At 41.6% G+C, this 19,377-nt stretch overlaps 1 protein-coding gene across 1 annotated transcript in view; it reads left to right on the top strand.

Moving 5' to 3' along the window:
• The window catches only part of LOC128658294 (olfactory receptor 1361-like), a 51,547-nt gene extending 33,067 nt beyond the window's left edge, over positions 1 to 18,480 (top strand). Inside the window, exon 2 of the mRNA XM_053712828.1 lies at positions 17,548 to 18,480. Within this exon, the coding sequence (XP_053568803.1) occupies positions 17,548 to 18,480 (933 nt within the window). The remainder of the gene's footprint in view (positions 1 to 17,547) is intronic.
• Positions 18,481 to 19,377: the final 897 nt, after the last annotated feature.

The following is a 19,377-nucleotide window of genomic DNA, read 5'->3' as shown; positions in this document are numbered from 1 at the left end:
GTGCTGTAGGAATAACTGTGCTGTAGGAACACCTGTGCTGTAGGAATAACTGTGCTGTAGGAATAACTGTGCTGTAGGAATACCTGTGCTGTAGGAATACCTGTGCTGTAGGAATAACTGTGCTGTAGGAATACCTGTGCTGTAGGAATACCTGTGCTGTAGGAATAACTGTGCTGTAGAAATACCTGTGCTGTAGGAATAACTGTGCTGTAGGAATAACTGTTCTGTAGGAATAACTGTACTGTAGGGATAACTGTGCTGTAGGAATAACTGTGCTGTAGGAATAACTGTGCTGTAGGAATACCTGTGCTGTAGGAATACCTGCTGTGCTGTAGGAATAACTGTGCTGTAGGAATAACTGTACTGTAGAAATACCTGTGCTGTAGGAATACCTGTGCTGTAGGAATAACTGTACTGTAGGAATACCTGTGCTGTAGGAATAACTGTGCTGTAGGAATAACTGTGCTGTGGGAATAACTGTACTGTAGGAATAACTGTGCTTTAGAAATACCTGTGCTGTAGGAATACCTGTGCTGTAGGATTAACTGTGCTGTAAGAATACCTGTGCTCTAGGAATAACTGTGCTGTAGGAATACCTGTGCTGTAGGCATACCTGTGCTTTAGGAATAACTGTGCTGTAGGAACACCTGTGCTGTAGGAATACCTGTGCTGTGGGAAAAACTGTGCTGTAGGAATACCTGTGCTGCAGGAATACCTGTGCTGTAGGAATACTCATATTGTAGGGAAACTCATGCTGTAGGAATAACTGTGCTGTAGGAATAACTGTGCTGTAGGAATACTTGTGCTGTAGGAATACTCATTCTGTAGGAATACCTATGCTGCAGAAATACTCATGCTGTAGGAAGACTTGTGCTGTAGGAATACTCATATTGTAGGAATACTCATGCTGTAGGAATACTTGTGCTGTAGGAATAACTGTGCTGTAGGAATACCTGTGCTGTAGAAATACTTGTGCTGTAGGAATACCTATGCTGTAGGAAAACTTGTGCTGTAGGAATACTCATATTGTAGGAATACCTGTGCTGAAGGAATACTCATGCTGTAGGAATACTTGTGCAGTAGGATACCTGTGCTGTAGGAATACTCATTCTGTAGGAATACCTGTGCTGTAGGAATACCTGTGCTGTAGGAATACATGTGCTGTAGGAATAACTGTGCTGTAGGAATTCCTGTGCTGTAGGAATACTCATGCTGTAGGAATACCTGTGCTGTAGGAATAACTGTGCTGTAGGAATACCTATGCTGTAGGAAAACTTGTGCTGTAGGAATACTCATATTGTAGGAATACCTGTGCTGTAGGAATACTTATGCTGTAGGAATACTTGTGCTGTAGGGATACCTGTGCTGTAGGAATACTCATGCTGTAGGAATAACTGTGCTGTAGGAATTCCTGTGCTGTAGGAATACTCATGCTGTAGGAATACCTGTGCTGTAGGAATAACTGTGCTGTAGGAATACCTATGCTGTAGGAAAACTTGTGCTGTAGGAATACTCATATTGTAGGAATACCTGTGCTGTAGGAATACTTATGCTGTAGGAATACTTGTGCTGTTGGGATACCTGTGCTGTAGGAATACGCATTCTGTAGGAATACCTGTGCTGTAGAAATACCTGTGCTGTAGGAATACTCATGCTGTAGGAATACTTGTGCTGTAGGGATACCTGTGCTGTAGGAATACTCATGCTGTAGGAATACCTGTGCTGTAGGAAAACCTGTGCTGTAGGAATAACTGTGCTGTAGGAATAACTGTGCTGTAGGAATAACTGTGCTGTAGCAATAAATGTGCTATAGGAATACCTGTGCTGTAGGAATAACTGTCCTGTAGCAATAAATGTGCTATAGGAATACCTGTGCTGTAGGAATACCTGTGCTGTAGGAATAACTGTGCTGTAGCAATAAATGTGCTGTAGGAATACCTGTGCTGTAGGAATAACTGTGCTGTAGGAATACCTGTGCTGTAGGAATAACTGTGCTCTAGGAATATTTGTGCTGTAGGAATACCTGTGCTGTAGGAATACCTGTGCTGTAGGAATAACTGTACTGTAGAAATACCTGTGCTGTTTGAATACCTGTGCTGTAGGAATAACTGTGCTTTAGAAATACCTGTGCTGTTTGAATACCTGTGCTGTAGGAATAACTGTGCTGTAGGAATAACTGTGCTATAGGAATACCTGTGCTGTAGGAATAACTGTGCTGTAGGAATACCTGTGCTGTAGGAATACCTGTGCTGTAGGAATAACTGTGCTATAGGAATAACTGTGCTGTAGGAATAACTGTGCTGTAGGAATAACTGTGCTGTAGGAATAACTGTGCTGTAGAAATACCTGTGCTGTTTGAATACCTGTGCTGTAGGAATAACTGTGCTGTAGGAATAACTGTGCTGTAGGAATAACTGTGCTGTAGGAATAACTGTGCTATATGAACACCAGTGCTGTAGGAATAACTGTGCTATATGAACACCAGTGCTGTAGGAATAAATGTGCTGTAGGAACACCTGTGCTGTAGGAATAACTGTGCTGTAGGAATAACTGTGCTGTAGGAATACCTGTGCTGTAGGAATACCTGTGCTGTAGGAATAACTGTGCTGTAGGAATAACTGTACTGTAGGAATACCTGTGCTGTAGGAATACCTGTACTGTAGGAATATCTGTGCTGTAGGAATACCTGTGCTGTAGGAATAACTGTGCTGTAGGAATAACTGTGCTGTAGGAACATCTGTGCTGTAGGAATAACTGTGCTGTAGGAATACTTGTGCTGTAGGAATACCTGTGCTGTAGGAATACCTGTGCTGTAGGAATAACTGTGCTGTAGGAATAACTGTGCTGTAGGAATAACTGTGCTGTAGGAATAACTGTGCTGTAGGAATACCTGTGCTGTAGGAATAACTGTGCTGTAGGAATACCTGTGCTGTAGGAATACCTGTGCTGTAGGAATAACTGTACTGTAGGAATAACTGTGCTGTAGGAATAACTGTGCTGTAGGAATACCTGTGCTGTAGGAATAACTGTGCTGTAGGAATAACTGTGCTGTAGGAATACCTTTGCTGTAGGAATAACTGTACTGTAGGAATAACTGTGCTATAGGAATACCTGTGCTGTAGGAATAACTGTGCTGTAGAAATACCTGTGCTGTAGGAATAACTGTGCTGTAGGAATAACCGTGCTGTAGGAATACCTGTGCTATAGGAATACCTGTGCTGTAGGAATAACTGTGCTGTAGGAATACCTGTGCTGTAGGAATACCCGTGCTGTAGGAATAAATGTGCTGTAGGAATGCCTGTGCTGTAGGAATACCTGTGCTGTAGGAATACCTGTGCTGTAGGAATAACTGTGCTGTAGGAATAACTGTGCTGTAGGAATAACTGTGCTGTAGGAATAACTGTGCTGTAGGAATACCTGTGCTGTAGGAATAACTGTACTGTAGGAATAACTGTGCTGTAGGAATAACTGTGCTGTAGGAATACCTGTGCTGTAGGAATAACTGTGCTGTAGGAATAACTGTGCTGTAGGAATACCTTTGCTGTAGGAATAACTGTGCTGTAGGAATAACTGTGCTTTAGGAATAACTGTGCTGTAAGAATACCTGTGCTGTAGGAATAACTGTGCTGTAGGAATACCTGTGCTGTAGGAATAACTGTGCTGTAGGAATAACTGTGCTGTAGGAATAACTGTGCTGTAGAAATACCTGTGCTGTAGGAATACCTGTGCTGTAGGAATAACTGTGCTGTAGGAATACCTGTGCTGTAGGAATAACTGTGCTGTAGGAATAACTGTGCTGTAGGAATACCTGTGCTGTAGGAATACCTGTGCTGTAGGAATAACTGTACTGTAGGAATAACTGTGCTGTAGGAATAACTGTGCTGTAGGAATACCTGTGCTGTAGGAATAACTGTGCTGTAGGAATAACTGTGCTGTAGGAATACCTTTGCTGTAGGAATAACTGTACTGTAGGAATAACTGTGCTATAGGAATACCTGTGCTGTAGGAATAACTGTGCTGTAGAAATACCTGTGCTGTAGGAATAACTGTGCTGTAGGAATAACCGTGCTGTAGGAATACCTGTGCTATAGGAATACCTGTGCTGTAGGAATAACTGTGCTGTAGGAATACCTGTGCTGTAGGAATACCCGTGCTGGAGGAATAAATGTGCTGTAGGAATGCCTGTGCTGTAGGAATACCTGTGCTGTAGGAATAACTGTGCTGTAGGAATAACTGTGCTGTAGGAATAACTGTGCTGTAGGAATAACTGTGCTGTAAGAATAACTGTGCTGTAGGAATACCTGTGCTGTAGGAATAACTGTGCTGTAGGAATAACTGTGCTGTAGGGATAACTGTGCTGTAGGAACACCTGTGCTGTAGGAATAACTGTGCTGTAGGAACATCTGTGCTGTAGGAATACCTGTGCTGTAGGAATAACTGTGCTGTAGGAATAACTGTGCTGTAGGAATAACTGTGCTGTAGGAATAACTGTGCTGTAGGAATACCTGTGCTGTAGGAATAACTGTACTGTAGGAATAACTGTGCTGTAGGAATAACTGTGCTGTAGGAATACCTGTGCTGTAGGAATAACTGTGCTGTAGGAATAACTGTGCTGTAGGAATACCTTTGCTGTAGGAATAACTGTGCTGTAGGAATAACTGTGCTTTAGGAATAACTGTGCTGTAAGAATACCTGTGCTGTAGGAATAACTGTGCTGTAGGAATAACTGTGCTATAGGAATACCTGTGCTGTAGGAATAACTGTGCTGTAGGAATACCTTTGCTGTAGGAATAACTGTGCTGTAGGAATAACTGTGCTGTAGGAATACCTTTGCTGTAGGAATAACTGTGCTGTAGGAATAACTGTGCTTTAGGAATAACTGTGCTGTAAGAATACCTGTGCTGTAGGAATAACTGTGCTGTAGGAATAACTGTGCTGTAGCAATAAATGTGCTATAGGAATACCTGTGCTGTAGGAATAACTGTCCTGTAGCAATAAATGTGCTATAGGAATACCTGTGCTGTAGGAATACCTGTGCTGTAGGAATAACTGTGCTGTAGCAATAAATGTGCTGTAGGAATACCTGTGCTGTAGGAATAACTGTGCTGTAGGAATACCTGTGCTGTAGGAATAACTGTGCTCTAGGAATATTTGTGCTGTAGGAATACCTGTGCTGTAGGAATACCTGTGCTGTAGGAATAACTGTACTGTAGAAATACCTGTGCTGTTTGAATACCTGTGCTGTAGGAATAACTGTGCTTTAGAAATACCTGTGCTGTTTGAATACCTGTGCTGTAGGAATAACTGTGCTGTAGGAATAACTGTGCTATAGGAATACCTGTGCTGTAGGAATAACTGTGCTGTAGGAATACCTGTGCTGTAGGAATACCTGTGCTGTAGGAATAACTGTGCTATAGGAATAACTGTGCTGTAGGAATAACTGTGCTGTAGGAATAACTGTGCTGTAGGAATAACTGTGCTGTAGGAATAACTGTGCTGTAGGAATACCTGTGCTGTAGGAATAACTGTGCTGTAGGAATAACTGTGCTGTAGGAATAACTGTGCTGTAGGAATAACTGTGCTATATGAACACCTGTGCTGTAGGAATAACTGTGCTGTAGGAATAACTGTGCTGTAGGAATAACTGTGCTGTAGGAATAACTGTGCTGTAGGAATACCTGTGCTGTAGGAATACCTGTGCTGTAGGAATAACTGTGCTGTAGGAATAACTGTACTGTAGGAATACCTGTGCTGTAGGAATACCTGTACTGTAGGAATATCTGTGCTGTAGGAATATCTGTGCTGTAGGAATAACTGTGCTGTAGGAATAACTGTGCTGTAGGAACATCTGTGCTGTAGGAATAACTGTGCTGTAGGAATACTTGTGCTGTAGGAATACCTGTGCTGTAGGAATACCTGTGCTGTAGGAATAACTGTGCTGTAGGAATAACTGTGCTGTAGGAATAACTGTGCTGTAGGAATAACTGTGCTGTAGGAATACCTGTGCTGTAGGAATAACTGTGCTGTAGGAATACCTGTGCTGTAGGAATACCTGTGCTGTAGGAATAACTGTGCTGTAGGAATAACTGTGCTGTAGGAATAACTGTGCTGTAGGAATACCTGTGCTGTAGGAATAACTGTGCTGTAGGAATAACTGTGCTGTAGGAATACCTTTGCTGTAGGAATAACTGTACTGTAGGAATAACTGTGCTATAGGAATAACTGTGCTGTAGGAATAACTGTGCTGTAGAAATACCTGTGCTGTAGGAATAACTGTGCTGTAGGAATAACCGTGCTGTAGGAATACCTGTGCTATAGGAATACCTGTGCTGTAGGAATAACTGTGCTGTAGGAATACCTGTGCTGTAGGAATACCCGTGCTGTAGGAATAAATGTGCTGTAGGAATACCTGTGCTGTAGGAATACCTGTGCTGTAGGAATACCTGTGCTGTAGGAATAACTGTGCTGTAGGAATAACTGTGCTGTAGGAATAACTGTGCTGTAGGAATAACTGTGCTGTAGGAATACCTGTGCTGTAGGAATAACTGTACTGTAGGAATAACTGTGGCTGTAGGAATTAACTGTGCTGTAGGGAATACCTGTGCTGTAGGAATAACTGTGCTGTAGGAATAAACTGTGCTAGTAGGGAATACCTTTGCTGTAGGAATAACTGTGCTGTAGGAATAACTGTGCTTTAGGAATAACTGTGCTGTTAAGAATACCTGTGCGTGAGGAATAACTTGTGGCTGTAGGAATACACTGTGCTGTAGGAATAGATCCTGTGCTGTAGGAACTGATCCTGTGCTGTGTAGGAATAACTGTACTGTAGGATAATTGTGCTGTAGGAATAACTGTGCTTGTAGGAATACCTTTTGCTAGTAGGAATAACTGTGCTGTAGGAATTAACTTGCTGTAGGAATACCTTTTGCTGTTAGGAATAACTGTAACTGTAGGAATAAACATGTGCTATATGAATATCCTGTGCTGTAGGAATAACTGTGCTGTAGAAATACCTGTGCTGTAGGAATAACTGTGCTGTAGGAATAACCGTGCTGTAGGAATACCTGTGCTATAGGAATACCTGTGCTGTAGGAATAACTGTGCTGTAGGAATACCTGTGCTGTAGGAATACCCGTGCTGTAGGAATAAATGTGCTGTAGGAATGCCTGTGCTGTAGGAATACCTGTGCTGTAGGAATACCTGTGCTGTAGGAATAACTGTGCTGTAGGAATAACTGTGCTGTAGGAATAACTGTGCTGTAGGAATAACTGTGCTGTAGGAATACCTGTGCTGTAGGAATAACTGTACTGTAGGAATAACTGTGCTGTAGGAATAACTGTGCTGTAGGAATACCTGTGCTGTAGGAATAACTGTGCTGTAGGAATAACTGTGCTGTAGGAATACCTTTGCTGTAGGAATAACTGTGCTGTAGGAATACCTTTGCTGTAGGAATAACTGTGCTGTAGGAATAACTGTGCTGTAGGAATACCTTTGCTGTAGGAATAACTGTGCTGTAGGAATAACTGTGCTTTAGGAATAACTGTGCTGTAAGAATACCTGTGCTGTAGGAATAACTGTGCTGTAGGAATACCTGTGCTATAGGAATAACTGTGCTGTAGGAATAACTGTGCTTTAGGAATAACTGTGCTGTAAGAATACCTGTGCTGTAGGAATAACTGTGCTGTAGGAATAACTGTGCTGTAGGAATAACTGTGCTGTAGGAATAACTGTGCTGTAGGAATAACTGTGCTGTAGGAATACCTTTGCTGTAGGAATAACTGTGCTGTAGGAATAACTGTGCTGTAGGAATACCTTTGCTGTAGGAATAACTGTGCTGTAGGAATAACTGTGCTTTAGGAATAACTGTGCTGTAAGAATACCTGTGCTGTAGGAATAACTGTGCTGTAGGAATACCTGTGCTGTAGGAATACCTGTGCTGTAGGAATACCTGTGCTGTAGGAATAACTGTGCTGTAGGGATAACTGTGCTGTAGGAATACCTGTGCTGTAGGAATACCTGTGCTGTAGGAACATCTGTGCTGTAGGAATAACTGTGCTGTAGGAATAACTGTGCTGTAGGGATAACTGTGCTGTAGGAATAACTGTGCTATAGGAAAAACTGTGCTGTAGGAATAACTGTGCTGTAGGAATAACTGTGCTGTAGGAATACCTGTGATGTAGGAATACCTGTGCTATAGGAATAACTGTGCTGTAGGAATAACTGTGCTGTAGGAATAACTGTGCTGTAAGAATACCTGTGCTGTAGGAATAACTGTGCTGTAAGAATAACTGTGCTGTAAGAATAACTGTGCTGTAGGAATTCCTGTGCTGTAGGAATAACTGTGCTGTAGGAATACCTGTGCTGTAGGAATAACTGTGCTGTAAGAATAACTGTGCTGTAGGAATACCTGTGCTGTAGGAATACCTGTGCTATAGGAATAACTGTGCTGTAGGAATACCTGTGCTGTAGGAATACCTGTGGTTTAGGAATAACTGTGCTGTAGGAATAACTGTGCTGTAGGAATAACTGTGCTGTAGGAATACCTGTGCTGTAGGAATACCTGTGCTGTAGGAATACCTGTGCTGTAGGAATAACTGTGGCTGTAAGAATAGCTGTGGCTTGTAGGAATACCTTTGCTGTAGAGAATACCTGTGCTATAGGAATAACTGTGCTGTAGGAATACCCTTGCTGTAGGAATACCTGTGCTGTAGGAATAACTGTGCTGTAGGAATAACCTGTGCTGTAGGAATAACTGTGCTGTAGGAATACCTGTGCTGTAGGAATACCTGTGCTGTAGGAATACCTGTGCTGTAGGAATAGACTGTGCTGTAGGAATAACTGTGCTATAGGAATAACGGTGCTATAGGAATAACTGTGCCTATAAGAATAACAGTGCTGTAGGAATAACTGAGGCTGTAGGAATTAGACTGTGCTGTAGGAACACCTGTGCTGTAGGAATAACTGTGCTGTAGGAACACACTGTTCTGTAGGAATAACTGTGCTGTAGGAATACCTGTGCTGTAGGAATAACTGTGCTGTAGGAATAACTGGTGCGTAGGAATAACTGTGCTGTAGGAGTACCTTTGCTAGAGGAATACCTGTGCAGTAGGAATAACTGTGCTGTAGGAACACCTGTGCTGTAGGAATATTTGTGCTGTAGGAATACCTGTGCTGTAGGAATAACTGTGCTGTAGGAATAACTGTGCTGTATAAATACTTGTGCTGTAGGAATACACATGCTGTGTGAATACCTGTGTTGTATTATTACTTGTGCTGTAGGAATAACTGTGCTGTAGGAACACCTGTGCTGTAGGAATACCTGTACTGTAGGAATATCTGTGCTGTTTAAATACCTGTGCTGTATAAATACTAGTGCTGCATAAATACTTGTGCTGTAGGAATACACATGCTGTGTGAATACCTGTGTTGTATATACCTGTGCTGTAGGAATACCTGTACTGTAGGAATATATGTGCTGTATAAATACCTGTGCTGTATAAATACTAGTGCTGCATAAATACTTGTGCTGTAGGAATAACTGTGCTGTAGGAATACCTGTGCTGTAGGAATAACTGTACTGTAGAAATACCTGTGCTGTAGGAATAACTGTACTGTAGGAATAACTGTGCTGTAGGAATAACTGTACTGTAGGGATAACTGTGCTGTAGGAATAACTGTGCTGTAGGAATACCTGTGCTGTAGGAACATCTGTTCTGTAGGAATAACTGTGCTGTAGGAATAACTGTGCTGTAGGGATAACTGTGCTGTAGGAATAACTGTGCTATAGGAAAAACTGTGCTGTAGGAATAACTGTGCTGTAGGAATAACTGTGCTGTAGGAATACCTGTGCTGTAGGAATACCTGTGCTATAGGAATAACTGTGCTGTAGGAATAACTGTGCTGTAGGAATAACTGTGCTGTAGGAATACCTGTGCTGTAGGAATAACTGTGCTGTAGGAATAACTGTGCTGTAAGAATAACTGTGCTGTAGGAATTCCTGTGCTGTAGGAATAACTGTGCTGTAGGAATACCTGTGCTGTAGGAATAACTGTGCTGTAAGAATAACTGTGCTGTAGGAATACCTGTGCTGTAGGAATACCTGTGCTGTAGGAATACCTGTGCTGTATGAATACCTGTGCTGTAGGAATACTCATGCTGTAGGAATACCTGTGCTGTAGGAATAACTGTGCTGTAGGAATACCTATGCTGTAGGAAAACTTGTGCTGTAGGAATATTCATATTGTAGGAATACCTGTGCTGTAGGAATACTTGTGCTGTAGGGATACCTGTGCTGTAGGAATACTCATTCTGTAGGAATACCTGTGCTGTTGAAATTCCTGTGCTGTAGGAATACTCATGCTGTAGGAATACTTGTGCTGTAGGGATACCTGTGCTGTAGGAATACTCATGCTGTAGGAATACCTGTGCTGTAGGAATAACTGTGCTGTAGGAATACCTGTGCTGTAGGAATACCTGTGCTGTAGGAATAACTGTGCTGTAGCAATAAATGTGTTGTAGGAATAACTGTGCTGTAGGAATACCTGTGCTGCAGGAATACATGTGCTCTAGGAATAACTGTGCTGTAGCAATAACTGTGCTGTAAGAATACCTGTGCTGTAGCAATAACTGTACTGTAGGAATAACTGTGCTATAGGAATACCTGTGCTGTAGGAATAACTGTGCTGTAGGAATATCTGTGCTGTAGGAATACCCGTGCTGTAGGAATAACTGTGCTATAGGAATAACTGTGCTGTAGGAATACCTGTGCTGTAGGAATAACTGTGCTGTAGGAATACCTGTGCTGTAGCAATAACTGTACTGTAGGAATAACTGTGCTATAGGAATACCTGTGCTGTAGGAATAACTGTGCTGTAGGAATACCTGTGCTGTAGGAATACCCGTGCTGTAGGAATAACTGTGCTATAGGAATTACTGTGCTGTAGGAATAACTGTGCTGTAGGAATAACTGTGCTGTAGCAATACCTGTGCTGTAGGAATAACTGTGCTGTAAGAATAACTGTGCTGTAGGAATACCTGTGCTGTAGGAATAACTGTGCTGTAGGAATAACTGTGCTGTAGGGATAACTGTGCTGTAGGAACACCTGTGCTGTAGGAATAACTGTGCTGTAGGAACATCTGTGCTGTAGGAATAACTGTGCTGTAGGATAAACTGTGCTGTAGGAATACCTGTGCTATAGGAATACCTGTGCAGTAGGAATAACTGTGCTGTAGGAACACCTGTGCTGTAGGAATATTTGTGCTGTAGGAATAACTGTGCTGTAGGAATAACTGTGGTGTAGGAATAACTGTGCTGTAGGAATAACTGTGCTGTAGGAATACCTGTGCTGTAGGAATACCTGTGCTGTAGGAATACCTGTGCTGTAGGAATAACTGTGCTAGTTAATGGCGAGGATAACTGTGCTGTAGGAATAACTGCGCTGTAGGAATACCTGTGCTGTAGGAATAACTGTGCTGTAGGAATACCTGTGCTGTAGGAATACCTGTGCTGTAGGAATAACTGTGCTGTAAGAATAACTGTGCTGTAGGAATACCTGTGCTGTAGGAATAACTGTGCTGTAGGAATAACTGTGCTGTAGGAACACCTGTGCTGTAGGGATAACTGTGCTGTAGGAACACCTATGCTGTAGGAACATCTGTGCTGTAGGAATAACTGTGCTGTAGGAATAACTGTGCTGTAGGAACACCTGTGCTGTAGGAATATTTGTGCTGTAGGAATTGCTGTGCTGTAGAAATAACTATGCTGTAGGAATAACTATGCTGTAGGAATACTAGTGCTGTATAAATACTTGTGCTGTAGAAATAACTATGCTGTAGGAATAACTATGCTGTAGGAATACTAGTGCTGTATAAATACTTGTGCTGTAGGAATACACATGTTGTGTGTATACCTGTGTTGTATTATTACCTGTGCTGTAGGAATAACTGTGCTGTAGGAACACCTGTGCTGTAGGAATACCTGTACTGTAGGAATATCTGTGCTGTATAAATACCTGTGCTGTATAAATACTAGTGCTGCATAAATACTTGTGCTGTAGGAATGCACATGCAGTGAATACCTGTGTTGTATTATTACCTGTGCTGTAGGAATATTTGTGCTGTAGGAATAACTGTGCTGTAGGAATAACTGTGCTGTAGGAATAACTGTGGTGTAGGAATAACTGTGCTGTAGGAATAACTGTGCTGTAGGAATACCTGTGCTGTAGGAATACCTGTGCTGTAGGAATAACTGTGCTGTAGGAATAACTGTGCTGTAGGAATAACTGTGCTGTAGGAATAACTGTGCTGTAGGAATACCTGTGCTGTAGGAATAACTGTGCTGTAGGAATACCTGTGCTGTAGGAATACCTGTGCTGTAGGAATACCTGTGCTGTAGGAATAACTGTGCTGTAAGAATAACTGTGCTGTAGGAATACCTGTGCTGTAGGAATACCTGTGCTATAGGAATAACTGTGCTGTAGGAATACCTGTGCTGTAGGAATACCTGTGGTTTAGGAATAACTGTGCTGTAAGAATACCTGTGCTGTAGGAATAACTGTGCTGTAGGAATACCTGTGCTGTAGGAATACCTGTGCTGTAGGAATACCTGTGCTGTAGGAATAACTGTGCTGTAGGAATAACTGTGCTATAGGAATAACTGTGCTATAGGAATAACTGTGCTATAAGAATAACTGTGCTGTAGGAATAACTGAGCTGTAGGAATAACTGTGCTGTAGGAACACCTGTGCTGTAGGAATAACTGTGCTGTAGGAACACCTGTGCTGTAGGAATAACTGTGCTGTAGGAACACCTGTGCTGTAGGAATAACTGTGCTGTAGGAATAACTGTGCTGTAGGAATAACTGTGCTGTAGGAGTACCTTTGCTATAGGAATACCTGTGCAGTAGGAATAACTGTGCTGTAGGAACACCTGTGCTGTAGGAATATTTGTGCTGTAGGAATACCTGTGCTGTAGGAATAACTATGCTGTAGGAATAACTGTGCTGTAGGAATACTTGTGCTGTAGGAATACACATTCTGTGTGAATACCTGTGTTGTATTATTACTTGTGCTTTAGGAATAACTGTGTTGTAGGAACACCTGTGCTGTAGGAATACCTGTACTGTAGGAATATCTGTGCTGTTTAAATACCTGTGCTGTATAAATACTAGTGCTGCATAAATACTTGTGCTGTAGGAATACACATGCTGTGTGAATACCTGTGTTGTATTATTACCTGTGCTATAGGAATACCTGTACTGTAGGAATATATGTGCTGTATAAATACCTGTGCTGTATAAATACTAGTGCTGCATAAATACTTGTGCTGTAGGAATAACTGTGCTGTAGGAATACCTGTGCTGTAGGAATAACTGTACTGTAGAAATACCTGTGCTGTAGGAATAACTGTACTGTAGGAATAACTGTGCTGTAGGAATAACTGTACTGTAGGGATAACTGTGCTGTAGGAATAACTGTGCTGTAGGAATACCTGTGCTGTAGGAACATCTGTGCCGTAGGAATAACTGTGCTGTAGGAATAACTGTGCTGTAGGGATAACTGTGCTGTAGGAATAACTGTGCTATAGGAAAAACTGTGCTGTAGGAATAACTGTGCTGTAGGAATAACTGTGCTGTAGGAATACCTGTGCTGTAGGAATACCTGTGCTATAGGAATAACTGTGCTGTAGGAATAACTGTGCTGTAGGAATAACTGTGCTGTAAGAATACCTGTGCTGTAGGAATAACTGTGCTGTAAGAATAACTGTGCTGTAAGAATAACTGTGCTGTAGGAATTCCTGTGCTGTAGGAATAACTGTGCTGTAGGAATACCTGTGCTGTAGGAATAACTGTGCTGTAAGAATAACTGTGCTGTAGGAATACCTGTGCTGTAGGAATACCTGTGCTATAGGAATAACTGTGCTGTAGGAATACCTGTGCTGTAGGAATACTCATGCTGTAGGAATACCTGTGCTGTAGGAATAACTGTGCTGTAGGAATACCTATGCTGTAGGAAAACTTGTGCTGTAGGAATATTCATATTGTAGGAATACCTGTGCTGTAGGAATACTTGTGCTGTAGGGATACCTGTGCTGTAGGAATACTCATTCTGTAGGAATACCTGTGCTGTTGAAATTCCTGTGCTGTAGGAATACTCATGCTGTAGGAATACTTGTGCTGTAGGGATACCTGTGCTGTAGGAATACTCATGCTGTAGGAATTCCTGTGCTGTAGGAAAACCTGTGCTGTAGGAATAACTGTGCTGTAGGAATACCTGTGCTGTATGAATTCCTGTGCTGTAGGAATAACTCTGCTGTAGCAATAAATGTGCTGTAGGAATAACTGTGCTGTAGGAATACCTGTGCTCTAGGAATAACTGTGCTGTAGCAATAACTGTGCTGTAGGAATACCTGTGCTGTAGCAATAACTGTACTGTAGGAATAACTGTGCTATAGGAATACCTGTGCTGTAGGAATAACTGTGCTGTAGGAATATCTGTGCTGTAGGAATACCCGTGCTGTAGGAATAACTGTGCTATAGGAATAACTGTGCTGTAGGAATACCTGTGCTGTAGGAATAACTGTGCTGTAGGAATACCTGTGCTGTAGCAATAACTGTACTGTAGGAATAACTGTGCTATAGGAATACCTGTGCTGTAGGAATAACTGTGCTGTAGGAATACCTGTGCTGTAGGAATAACTGTGCTGTAGGAATAACTGTACTGTAGGAATAACTGTGCTGTAGGAATAACTGTGCTGTAGGAATACCTGTGCTGTAGCAATAACTGTACTGTAGGAATAACTGTGCTATAGGAATACCTGTGCTGTAGGAATAACTGTGCTGTAGGAATACCTGTGCTGTAGGAATAACTGTGCTGTAGGAATATCTGTGCTGTAGGAATACCCGTGCTGTAGGAATAACTGTGCTATAGGAATAACTGTGCTGTAGGAATACCTGTGCTGTAGGAATAACTGTGCTGTAGGAATACCTGTGCTGTAGCAATAACTGTACTGTAGGAATAACTGTGCTATAGGAATACCTGTGCTGTAGGAATAACTGTGCTATAGGAATAACTGTGCTGTAGGAATAACTGTGCTGTAGGAATACCCGTGCTGTAGGAATAACTGTGCTATAGGAATAACTGTGCTGTAGGAATACCTGTGCTGTAGGAATAACTGTGCTGTAGGAATACCTATGCTGTAGCAATAACTGTACTGTAGGAATAACTGTGCTATAGGAATACCTGTGCTGTAGGAATAACTGTGCTGTAGGAATACCTGTGCTGTAGGAATACCCGTGCTGTAGGAATAACTGTGCTATAGGAATAACTGTGCTGTAGGAATAACTGTGCTGTAGGAATACCTGTGCTGTAGCAATACCTGTGCTGTAGGAATAACTGTGCTGTAAGAATAACTGTGCTGTAGGAATACCTGTGCTGTAGGAATAACTGTGCTGTAGGAATAACTGTGCTGTAGGGATAACTGTGCTGTAGGAACACCTGTGCTGTAGGAATAACTGTGCTGTAGGAACATCTGTGCTGTAGGAATAACTGTGCTGTAGGATAAACTGTGCTGTAGGAATACCTGTGCTATAGGAATACCTGTGCAGTAGGAATAACTGTGCTGTAGGAACACCTGTGCTGTAGGAATATTTGTGCTGTAGGAATAACTGTGCTGTAGGAATAACTGTGGTGTAGGAATAACTGTGCTGTAGGAATAACTGTGCTGTAGGAATACCTGTGCTGTAGGAATACCTGTGAAGTAGGAATACCTGTGCTGTAGGAATACCTGTGCTGTAGGAATAACTGTGCTGTAGTTATAATTGTGCTGTAGGAATAACTGTGCTGTAGGAATAACTGTGCTGTAGGAATACCTGTGCTGTAGGAATAACTGTGCTGTAGGAATACCTGTGCTGTAGGAATACCTGTGCTGTAGGAATAACTGTGCTGTAAGAATAACTGTGCTGTAGGAATACCTGTGCTGTAGGAATAACTGTGCTGTAGGAATAACTGTGCTGTAGGAACACCTGTGCTGTAGGGATAACTGTGCTGTAGGAACACCTATGCTGTAGGAACATCTGTGCTGTAGGAATAACTGTGCTGTAGGAATAACTGTGCTGTAGGAACACCTGTGCTGTAGGAATATTTGTGCTGTAGGAATTGCTGTGCTGTAGAAATAACTATGCTGTAGGAATAACTATGCTGTAGGAATACTAGTGCTGTATAAATACTTGTGCTGTAGAAATAACTATGCTGTAGGAATAACTATGCTGTAGGAATACTAGTGCTGTATAAATACTTGTGCTGTAGGAATACACATGTTGTGTGTATACCTGTGTTGTATTATTACCTGTGCTGTAGGAATAACTGTGCTGTAGGAACACCTGTGCTGTAGGAATACCTGTACTGTAGGAATATCTGTGCTGTATAAATACCTGTGCTGTATAAATACTAGTGCTGCATAAATACTTGTGCTGTAGGAATGCACATGCTGTGTGAATACCTGTGTTGTATTATTACCTGTGCTGTAGGAATATTTGTGCTGTAGGAATAACTGTGCTGTAGGAATAACTGTGCTGTAGGAATAACTGTGGTGTAGGAATAACTGTGCTGTAGGAATAACTGTGCTGTAGGAATACCTGTGCTGTAGGAATACCTGTGCTGTAGGAATAACTGTGCTGTAGGAATAACTGTGCTGTAGGAATAACTGTGCTGTAGGAATACCTGTGCTGTAGGAATAACTGTGCTGTAGGAATACCTGTGCTGTAGGAATAACTGTGCTGTAGGAATACCTGTGCTGTAGGAATACCTGTGCTGTAGGAATAACTGTGCTGTAAGAATAACTGTGCTGTAGGAATACCTGTGCTGTAGGAATAACTGTGCTGTAGGAATAACTGTGCTGTAGGAACACCTGTGCTGTAGGGATAACTGTGCTGTAGGAATAACTGTGCTGTAGGAACACCTGTGCTGTAGGAATAACTGTGCTGTAGGAATAACTGTGCTGTAGGAACATCTGTGCTGTAGGAATAACTGTGCTGTAGGAATAACTGTGCTGTAGGAACACCTGTGCTGTATGAATATTTGTGCTGTAGGAATTGCTGTGCTGTAGAAATAACTATGCTGTAGGAATAACTATGCTGTAGGAATACTAGTGCTGTATAAATACTTGTGCTATAGAAATAACTATGCTGTAGGAATAACTATGCTGTAGGAATACTAGTGCTGTATAAATATTTGTGCTGTAGGAATACACATGCTGTGTGTATACCTGTGTTGTATTATTACCTGTGCTGTAGGAATAACTGTGCTGTAGGAACACCTGTGCTGTAGGAATACCTGTACTGTAGGAATATCTGTGCTGTATAAATACCTGTGCTGTATAAATACAAGTACTGTAGGAATAACTTTGCTGTATAAATACTAGTGCTGCATAAATACTTGTGCTGTAGGAATGCACATGCTGTGTGAATACCTGTGTTGTATTATTACCTGTGCTGTAGTAGTAGCAGTAATTTATGCTAATAATTTTACTTCCTTTTTCTTCTCTATGCAGATCACAAGAGTAGGAATGAACCAAAGCGATATCACACACTTTGTCCTGTCAGGTTTTTCAGAACTATCAGACAAACAGTTAATGCTCGCTATTTTATTCCTTATTTTCTATCTAATTGCACTGACTGGAAATGTAATAATTATCTTACTGGTAAAATTTGACTCTAATCTACATAACCCAATGTACTTTTTCTTGGGAAACTTGTCCTTTATTGACATCTGTTTTATCTCTACTACACTCCCAAAGTTGTTAGTCAACCATTTATTTGGTTCAAACAGCATTTCTCTACATGGATGTATTATGCAAATGTATTTCTTTTTCTTTATTGGAAATACAGAGAGTCTCCTTATGGCTGTGATGGCTCTGGATCGGTATGTCGCCATCTGCAGGCCACTGCATTACACTGTTGTTATGAGCTGGAAGACTTGCTACATGCTGCTGATCTCTTGTTGGGCGACATCTTCTCTTCATTCACTCATTTATAGTCTTATGACATCAAGGTTATCATTTTGTGGCTCCAACATTGTAAGACATTTCTTCTGTGATATTCCTCCAATTCTTCAGATAACTTGCTCAGATACCTTTGTTTACCAACTTGTACTTTACACAGAAGGATCACTAATGGTAGGTGGACCCTTCATAGTGATCTTGATGTCCTATGTCTATATCTTTATATCCATACTAGGTGTGTCCTCTTTGGTTCATCGTAGAAAATTGTTCTCCACTTGTTCTTCTCATCTGGCTGTAGTATCTCTGTTTTATGGCACTGATTTGTTCACCTACATGAGACCTTCACTAAGTCCTACCTCATTATATAACCAAATTGTGAGTGTCATGTACACAGCTATAACACCTATGCTTAACCCCTTCATTTACAGCCTTAGAAACAATGATGTTATGCAAGCCTTCAAAAGGCTCATGGGTAGAAAATAACAAAAAGATACAATAAAAATACGTATGTGTCACTCTCTAGCTATGAAATAGGGTTGTGAAACACAACTGCTGGGATTGTTTTTCAATAATATACAGCTAGATTACGAGTTATGCACGCTTTAGGGAAATTAACGAACACTACAAAAGTTGCGTTATTTAACCACTTATAGCGCAGCCATTACAAGTTTAGAAAAACCCGGGTTGTGCGGGCGATATGGTTGCGTTGAGCTCCATACCGCACCAAAAACAAGCTCTGTTTTGACGTGCTCGTGCATGCTTTCCCCATAGACATTAATGGAGAGAGCGTGCTAAAAGAAAAACGAACACCTGCGATCGCGGAATGAAAAGCTCCTTAACGCAGCCCCATTGATGTCTATGGGGAAAATAAAAGTTACGTTTAAACCTAACACCCTAACATAAACCCCAAGTCTAAACACTCCTAATCTGCTGCCCCCAACATCGCTGCCACCTACATAATGTTATTAACCCCTAATCTGCCGCTCCCGATATCGCTGCCACCTAAATAAAACTATTCACCCTAATCTGCTGCTCCCGATGTTGCCACCACTATACTAAAGTTATTAACCCCTATTCCCTTGCACCCCAACATCGCCCACACTCTAATAAATCTATTAACCCCTATTCCGCCGCTCCCCGACATTGCTGCAACTAAATACAGTTATTAACCCCTAAACCTCTGGTCTCCAACATCACTACCTCTAAATAAATATATTAACCCCTAAACCGAACCCTAACATAATCCTAACCTTAACACCCCCTAACTTTAACATAATTAAAATAGAGCTAAATTAAACTTACAATTATTAACTAACGGCTAAATTACGAGTTTTTGTCGGTAAGGCTGAGCGGTGCTAACGAGCCTTTTTTTCTTACCGC

Source organism: Bombina bombina, chromosome 4, assembly GCF_027579735.1.
Source record: "Bombina bombina isolate aBomBom1 chromosome 4, aBomBom1.pri, whole genome shotgun sequence".
NCBI lineage: Eukaryota > Metazoa > Chordata > Amphibia > Anura > Bombinatoridae > Bombina > Bombina bombina.
Note: the sequence above shows the minus strand (reverse complement) of the source record. Positions and strands in the feature narration are given on the sequence as shown.